The sequence below is a fragment of the Anopheles gambiae genome, chromosome 2, assembly GCF_943734735.2.
Source record: "Anopheles gambiae chromosome 2, idAnoGambNW_F1_1, whole genome shotgun sequence".
Classification (NCBI taxonomy): Eukaryota; Metazoa; Arthropoda; class Insecta; order Diptera; family Culicidae; genus Anopheles; species Anopheles gambiae.
This window is the reverse complement of record NC_064601.1, coordinates 49714547-49723080: the sequence shown is the minus strand read 5'-3', so window position 1 is coordinate 49723080 and position 8534 is coordinate 49714547. Positions and strand designations below refer to the sequence as shown.

Genomic DNA, 8534 nt, shown 5'->3' with positions numbered 1-8534 from the left:
TAATGCCAGTGAGAAGTGGCTTTGGTGAGAAAAATAGCGGCACGCATTACCGTGACTAGCTTATTTCGCTCTCTTTACTGTGCTTTGCTCTGGTTTTTGTCCTTCACGGTGAGGCAAAGTGAAGAAGTTCGGTAAACAATTCAACTAACACCACGGTTTCCTGTCACCAACACCTCTTTAACTGCGCATAGGTTTGCTGATCGACTTAAGTCGTAGCAGTATTTCGGAAGGTCAGTGTTACGTATTCCCTACTGCACACAACAAACAGCGATGCTCTAAAAGAGTATAACGTTTTGACAAAGATGTTCTTCAGTTAACGAGGAAAAATTGTAATCTAAGTTGTTTACAAGACACAGTCTTCAGAGGTATCTGTCTCCTTTCTGTATCGTTTCTTTGTCGTAAGTACTATCTAATGATGACAACTCCGAACCTAGGATGTTAGTGCCATCCTCTCGAACTTAGGTTCGAATAAAATTAAACAGATACTGTTTTGTGCCAACATTGTACCGAAGGCATGCAACATGCAATACAGGCATATTTAGCCGACCACATTCTTGTGCTACTAATGAATAAATTGAAAATTTCATTGCAACAAAATCAATTATTCTTCTACTTTGGCACAACAACCGTTGTCGGTCAAGGCCTGTCTTTTCCACTAGGCTTGCCATTCAGTGTCTTATTGATTACCGATAGCAGCATAGTCAGTCTTATGTATGGGGACACGGTTCACTCGGGGCTTGAACCCATGAAGGGCATTATGAGTGGAGCGAGTGTACCACCAAACCGGCCAAAATCAATCAATTGACACAAATTGAAAAATCATTGCATACGCACCGTGAATATACGAGATAAATAAAAACCCTATTTGGTATTTAACATAATTTTAGTAATAGTTTTTTTTGTTTAATAATTTTTGCAAGATCTTAAAACAAAAAAAACTTTAGCTAAGAAAACATATTCCATAAAACATTTGTTTATTCGTTGAGTTCCTTTCTGTGAAGATTCTAGTTCAGTTCTGTTTTAAATAATTTTGCATCGCTAGTACTAACTACCAGTTTACCGCAAAATACATACGCAAACTGAAAAAAAACAAATTCCTCAAATATAATTGTTTGATACTAATCATACGTTTGTACAGGTATTCCCCGATAAACGCTATTAATGCGGACCGGAGGCAATAACGTATATCGAATATTAGCGTAAGTCGAATTTCGAGATGTTTAGTCAAGTTATAGCAAGTATTATTTATGTTGAAGTGATAGGTTTTAGCCACTTAAATAGTTTTTTTATGTGATTTCAACCGCATATTACAATTGTGTACCTTTTAAAATGGTTTTTAAAATTCGACTGAAAGGACATTTATTTTGCTTTTCAAATTTTATGTGTCAAATCAGTACAATTTGCTCAAAGAACTGTCAAATTAAGAAAATCTCATATAGCAAAATCTCGTATATCGAGTTTGGCGTATATCGGGTAATACCTGCTTTTAGGGAAAGTATTTTAGTGTAGGTACTAGTGATGGGCAAGACGGCTCCGGAGCCGGCTCCACACCAACGGCTCCGCACCCACAGCTCCGGAGCCGGCTTCAAACTGCACCGCATTGCGCTGCCCATCGCTGCCATTGAAAAGGCGTATTAATCACGGTAATTAACGGCTCCGGAGCCGCTGGTGCGGAACAAGTTCTGGGGCAATTGGTGCGGAGCCGGCTCCGGGCAAAAGTAACCAACCAAGGTTCCGGGACGTTGATGCGCTCCGAAACGCCCATCACTAATAGGTACAAATAATATGCTGTTAAAGAATATTCTTAGGCCCTGGTTTAAGAAAATGTTGCTGCAACATTTGTTCAATGACAGCATTTTCAACTTTTTATATTTTTTTCATAAACTGTTCACGTATTTGCCCATAAAAATGATGGGAGAGTATGCATCCGTTTTAGTTTGCAAATGCTTTTTAAACTGTTTCTACCACAAAGAAACATGAAACAAATCGCTTTGTTTCACATGCAACACTCATGGGTATTGGTAAACATCATGGGCAGAACGATATTCCGTCGATAAAAATATACACACACTATCTTTCCACTCATCGTTCCATATCTTCCCACAGTGCCGCATGCGAGAGCATCCGTCGGAATAGAGCATTTATGCTCTTTGCGAATTATTTATTCGCTCACGACGGACCCAACCGTCGCTCTATTTTCTCTTTCGCCGTACGATATTTGCGAGCGCCGTTCGCACACAACGCGTTGTCGCGGTTCCGCGAGCACCCCTAGCAGGCACTGAGAAGCAGGAAAGAACGAACAGCCAGCCGCAAGAGAAGCAAACGCGTCTCGTCTGAACGAAGGAATCTAGTGTGGTCTCAAGCCATTCTGTGGTGTGTGTCGTAGGTCGTCTGGTCTGGTTTGGTCTGGCTCGCAGGATAACGCCCGGTAGGATCTTCGCCCGGAGTACGCTGCCACGCAATCCAAGCTCGCACCGTCCGCTCTAGTTTCCCCCCACGTCTGTGTTCACGGAATTGACGGAGGAGCAGCAGCAGCAGCACCGTTCGCAAGCACCGCACAGCTCTTTCACCAACCGGTTCACACACGTTTGCCGTGCGTACAGCAAAAGGACGAAAAATGCAGGCTCGAAGCGTTATGTAAGTAGGGAAGCAACTTGCCCATTACGTTGACGGTGTGTTTTGTAATCGTAGCAAAGTCGAGCGGTGCAATTGTTACGACCACCGGGAGGATGGTACCCATTCGAAAGGGGAATCATCCGTTCTTCCCCACGTCAGAGTCCCCGAGAACGAGGAGACAAAAGGGTAGGCGAAATATCACCACGCGTGTGAAACTGCGTATCGATGGAAGTGTGAAGAAGAACGGACGGGGAGAGACCTACATTGTACAAAGCAACGGTTTGCCCGATTGGCCTTCCCAGCAGCGCTCGCATGTGTATGTGTAAATGTGTATGCGGTGTGCGAGAAAATAGGATGACGTAACTGATTTGAAGTGTATCCAATTTTCCCCGCAAGTGACCTAAACGTGCAACGAAAACCTCCACCTCCGACCCATCCCCATCGTTTTGGCATTCGTTTTAGGAAGTGCAGCACAAATGACAAACGATGGCCAGATGCGTTGCCTGCCTGCCTGCCAGGGAGGAAGAAGCGGACAAGAAGAAAGCGTGGATTGTGTCGAACTTATTTTTATCAGAGAGCGCGTGTTGGATAGCAACTGTCAAGAGCGGGTGTGGTGCGGTGGGAGGGTACACATGGGCGGGGGTAAATGTTTGTATACAATTGAATTAATTGATGCACTGCAACGTGATACCTTCGACAGCGACAGCGGGTGGCAGTGCGATAAAACGAGCATGGCAAAGCAAAAGATAAAACTTCTCGCTAAAATGAAGCACGCGCTAGCTATGACGGATGAGTAACGCGCTCTCCGGCAGTACGTGTTTGTCATGTGAGCGATGCTGCTATTGGAGCAGAAACACAGCAGCACCTTGCCATTTCCGTTCCGTTCCGCTGGCGGTGCGGGGACCGGGGCGAGGGACTGATAAAGATATGCTGAAGTGAGGCGCAGGAGTGGCGCAGCAAATGGGAAAATTGCTCACCTCCAATTGCATCGCAGCCACCCCCCACCCTTTTTTGCCACGAGCCAGCTAATCTTCCTCCGCGGATAACCGTGCAGGTGTGTGTGAGTGTGTGTATTTGTGTGTGGTGGTACGATGGTATCTATTTGCGCGAGATATGCCCCTGCCCTGGACAACAGTCACACCATCACATGACCTTGAAAGAGGCGCATCACACAGCGAGCGAGTTCGACCTGTTAGACTTTATCTGCCTCCGGTCCCACAGCTGCTTCGATGCTTCGGAGTTTCCTGCCACGCACATGCGTACAAGCAAAAAGGTGAAACTCGCCCCCGCGCGCCCAATCGTGGTAAACAAACCACCTTCGGGGCACTAATGGCACACGGCATCGATCGATACTGCTGGCACGGGTAGAGTGCGAGAAAGGTCACTTACCCGCGCGCGGATGATGAGTGTCAAGTGGGCGATATAAGTTGATTGTGCGATCGATTGATAGATGATATTAGCACAGCACTGCGATGCACACGACCGACTGGACTGGCTCCGGGTGGACCGGATTTAGCGAGATTCAACCCGCAATCCTGCTGCGTTAGAATTATGCAAACATCGGAATGTGTAGAATGGGCAACATTGGAAGCATTTGCACACCAGTGCCGACGCTTAGTCCCACCGGCAAAGGAATCTATTTTCAGGGGCCTACTTCGATTAGCCGCACGGTTTGGTACTTTTGTCGTCCACAACACAACATTGGACCAAAAATAGAACAAGCGGGAACAAACCAAAACAGCAGCAGCAAAGGGGACGTGATTTGGTGTGTATGTCTCCGAGTGGTTTCAGACGAAAACCTCGACCTTAGCAAAGAAGCTCACACTCAGATGATCAGCTGAATGAGATGAGGATGCCCTGCAACAAAGAGACACTGGCGGAAAATCATTTGCTCCGTGTATCCGAGTCGAACCTGCCCCAAGGTTCCCGGTGCTGGTGTGGGTCGAGCCCTTCGCTCGTCTCTCTATTTCTATTCGCGAGCATTCGCCAACAAGGGCAACCATGGGGCGGGTTTTTTTGTTTTTATTTTTAACTGGTCTTTGAGCGGGTGCATCAGTGTTCCGAAAGGTTTGGTCGTTATTTAACATCCTTCTCCATTTTGGTCTTACCATTTTAGCCTGAACGCGAAACAGACGGTGGACGCGCTGCGGACGCTGGTCGGGACCGCCTCGCCGAAGAAGTCGCTCACCAAGGCGGCCACATCGGCGGCGGTGCAGGCGTTCCAGGCGCGCGACTACCATGAGGTGACGGGCGACATCATCGTGCCGTCGATGGTGCAGGGCATCGACCATCTGCGCGATCCGCGCCTCAACAAGGGGCTCGCGTTCACGCTGGAGGAGCGCCAGATCCTCGGCATCCACGGGCTGCAGCCGGCCCGCTTCAAGTCGCAGGAGGAGCAGCTGGAGCTGTGCCGGATCTCGATCTCGCGCTACCAGGAAGACCTCAACAAGTACCTTTACCTGGTCGATCTGCAGGACCGCAACGAGCGGCTGTTCTTCCGACTGATCTCGGAGGACGTGGAAAAGATGATGCCGATCGTCTACACGCCCACCGTCGGGCTGGCCTGCCAAAAGTTCGGCCTGATCTATCGGCGACCGCGCGGCCTGTTCGTGACGATCAACGACCGGGGTCACGTGTTCGACGTGCTGCGCAACTGGCCGGAACCGGACGTGCGCGCGATCGTCGTGACGGACGGCGAGCGCATCCTGGGTCTGGGCGATCTTGGCGCGTGCGGCATGGGCATCCCGGTCGGCAAGCTGGCGCTGTACACCGCGCTCGCCGGCATCCCGCCGCACCAGTGTCTGCCGATCGTGATCGACGTCGGCACGAACAACAAGGACCTGCTGGAGGATCCGCTGTACATTGGGCTGCGGCACCAGCGCGTGCAGGGCAAGGAGTACGACGAGTTTATCGACGAGTTCATGCAGGCGGTCGTGAAGCGGTACGGCCAGAACACGCTCATCCAGTTCGAGGACTTTGGCAACCACAACGCGTTCCGCTTTCTGGACAAGTACCGCAACACCTACTGCACGTTCAACGACGACATCCAGGGCACGGCCTCGGTCGCGGTCGCGGGCATGCTGGCTGCGAAGCGCATCACCAACAAGCGCATCTCGGACAACACGTTCCTGTTTCTGGGTGCGGGCGAGGCGGCCGTCGGCATTGCCGATCTGGTGGTGAAAGCGATGCAGGCGGAGGGCACGGGCCTGCAGGAGGCGCGCGACAAGATCTGGATGTTCGACATCGACGGTCTGCTGGCGAAGGGCCGCCCGGAGGGTCGGCTCGGCGGGCACAAAGCGTACTATGCCAAAGATCACGGCGTGATGAAGAACTTTGCCGACGTGGTGAAGGAGGTGAAACCGTCGGTGCTGATCGGTGCGTCCGCGGCGGGCGGCGCGTTTACGCCAGAGATTCTGCAGGCGATGGGCCAGTTCAACGAGCGGCCGATCATTTTCGCCCTGTCCAACCCGACCTCCAAGGCAGAGTGTACGGCACAGGCGGCCTATGATAATACCGAGGTACGTTGGGTGGGCTGTGGGATGATTCCCGATGGCTGTTGCTGAAGCTGTTTCATATTTACAACCGACCATTTCTCTCCTCCACAGGGTCGGTGCATTTTTGCGTCGGGTTCTCCGTTCCCGCCGGTGCAGTATGGCGGAAAGACGTTCATCACCGGCCAGGGCAACAATGCGTACATCTTCCCGGGCGTCGCTTTGGGTGTCATCGTTACCGGCACGCACCACATCCCGGAGGACATGTTCCTTATCGCTGCCCAGGTCGTCGCGGACCACGTATCCGAGGCGGACCTCGAGAAGGGTTCGCTCTACCCTCCGCTAAGTGCCATTAAGGAGTGTTCGATGGATATCGCAGTCGGCGTTACGAACTACGCATATCAGAAGGGTAAGCAAATGGGTGGATTAGTGGTGGAAGATTTGGCTGTAAGATTTGGAAGAAATTCTAACTTACCGCGTCTCTTTATCTAGGTCTCGCCTCGACCTACCCCGAGCCGGAGGACAAGAAGTCGTACATTGAGTCGCACCTGTACAACTACAACTACCAGAGCGCCATGCCCGTCACCTGGCCATGGCCGAAGCAGCACGAATCATCGAAAACGCGGGAAATCAATCCGACCAAACTGCAGGCATAATAGGCTGCGGCGGCAGCACAACAATGGCCCTTTGGTGGGGAAGTTTAATTAATTTCCATCTGCATCAGTTTCCACCAGTATTTATGTTGTCAGCGTCAATTAGGTCATTTATTTATTTTAATCCATTTTTGCGCACTGTTCGTAAGGCAGTTGCAAGACGGGCAGCAGCAGTCCCACCACCACTACCTTACCATTCTGCCATCCTGCCGGCGTTTGTGTGCGTGCGGGTGATGCCACTACGACCCGGAAATCCCGGAAGCTGACTGCAACCGTAGAGAAAGAGAGAGAGAGATAACGTGGGAGATGTGTAACTATGTTCCTTTTTTACCTAATAACCAAAAGATCCACTCCCGTTTACGATTAGCTGTTAACCTATGTGATTGGTTGGAAAATTGTCTCACCACAGTGCTCCCGGATTCGGCAAACGAGGTTCATCGGTCCGATTTATAGACAAAATTGCTTAAAAAGGAACGGAACGAAATTGCTACACAGACGGAGAACGTGCGGCTAGCAAATAGTTTAACTATGTTGAGTGGAATTCGTCTAGTTTTGCTGGAGTTGAACCGACTAGCGCTGCCACCCATACACACATCCGCACACACACACACACTAGTTTGTTGTCAATGCTAAAATACGGCTAAAAGCAAAGCAAGAAAAACTTACCGAGCTAATCGATTCGGTATTCGATACTTGAAATAAAATGAACCATTCTGTCAGACACCGTTAAATGCTCTGGAAGGAGAACGTGAGTGTTATGTTATTTTATTTGCTTTCGCAAAACAACGGAAAATGCCTCCTGTGGATGGCTCCGGCTCTCTCTCTCTCTCTCTCTCTATCACAGTAGGTTAGTTCTTTGGAGCACGGTTCGTCAGGAACCATAGCAATCCGAACAAGAAGGACGGCGGACTGGTTATTACCGTCCCCTTGTCGGTGAGCTTTCGAGCCTCCTCCAGATCGTACTCAACGACATCGATAATTTCGTCGTCCACTCCGCCCCCGGCCGAAGCGATCTTGTCCTCGTCCGTGACCTCCGCGTAGAACAGCGTCTGCTCGGCACCGGAAGTTCCGACGCCCGAACGATAGCGAATGATTTCCTCGATGCGCTCCACCGGGATGTCGTAGCCGCACTCTTCCAGTACTTCTTCGCGGGCGATTTCGATCGTGGAGATCGGTTTATCGATAATGCCCGCACACAGCTCCATCGTGACGGCAAGCTCCGGCGGGTACTTCTTCATGTCGATGCTGCCCGGCTCCACCCCATCGCCACTGATGATGCCATGGTAAACGGCTGCAAACGGGTGAAAGTGAGCCTAAAGCTGGGGACAGTCTAAAGTGGAAAGAGTCTGACGGTACTTACCAGGTCGGAACTGTTTGACGAAAACCAGCTTCTTCCGGGTAACGTTAAAAATCACGATCGACACCGAATCGTGCACCTTCAGCAGGTCCCACGACTTTTGCTTCCCGTTCTGCGTGTAGTGGAAGCGGAACGGCTTCACGTAGGGCGAATCCGCCGGCAGTGGCCCGTAGTGTATGTCGGTAATGTTATTCATTGCTGGTCGGGGTTGGCAAGCTTTTAGATGTAGTCCTCGTCGCACAGCACTACTGCGGTAACATGTTATGCTGCCCTTGAACAAATAACGAAAAATAAATATTATTGACATAACAACCAAGACAAAAAACGGGACAACAAATAGCAACGCACAAGATACATATAGCTGCACCTCGTGATTTGCCACATTACCATAGTGTTAGTCGAATGGGACAGGAATGG

At 50.2% G+C, this 8534-nt stretch overlaps 2 protein-coding genes across 2 annotated transcripts; one reads left to right on the top strand and one right to left on the bottom strand.

The window, feature by feature from the left end:
* Positions 1 to 1868: 1868 nt before the first annotated feature.
* LOC1273984 (NADP-dependent malic enzyme) lies at positions 1869 to 7507 on the top strand. Its single transcript, XM_061647609.1, has 4 exons — positions 1869 to 2637; positions 4733 to 6134; positions 6222 to 6516; positions 6600 to 7507. Exons 1-4 carry the CDS (start codon positions 2618 to 2620, stop codon positions 6761 to 6763), a joined length of 1881 nt encoding a protein of 626 aa, XP_061503593.1. The 5' UTR covers positions 1869 to 2617; the 3' UTR covers positions 6764 to 7507.
* On the bottom strand, positions 7492 to 8471 carry LOC1273983 (uridine diphosphate glucose pyrophosphatase NUDT14). The gene is made up of 2 exons (XM_313042.6): positions 8121 to 8471; positions 7492 to 8051 (listed from the first exon to the last, which is right to left on the bottom strand). Exons 1-2 carry the CDS (start codon positions 8422 to 8424, stop codon positions 7609 to 7611), a joined length of 747 nt encoding a protein of 248 aa, XP_313042.4. The 5' UTR covers positions 8425 to 8471; the 3' UTR covers positions 7492 to 7608.
* Positions 8472 to 8534: the final 63 nt, after the last annotated feature.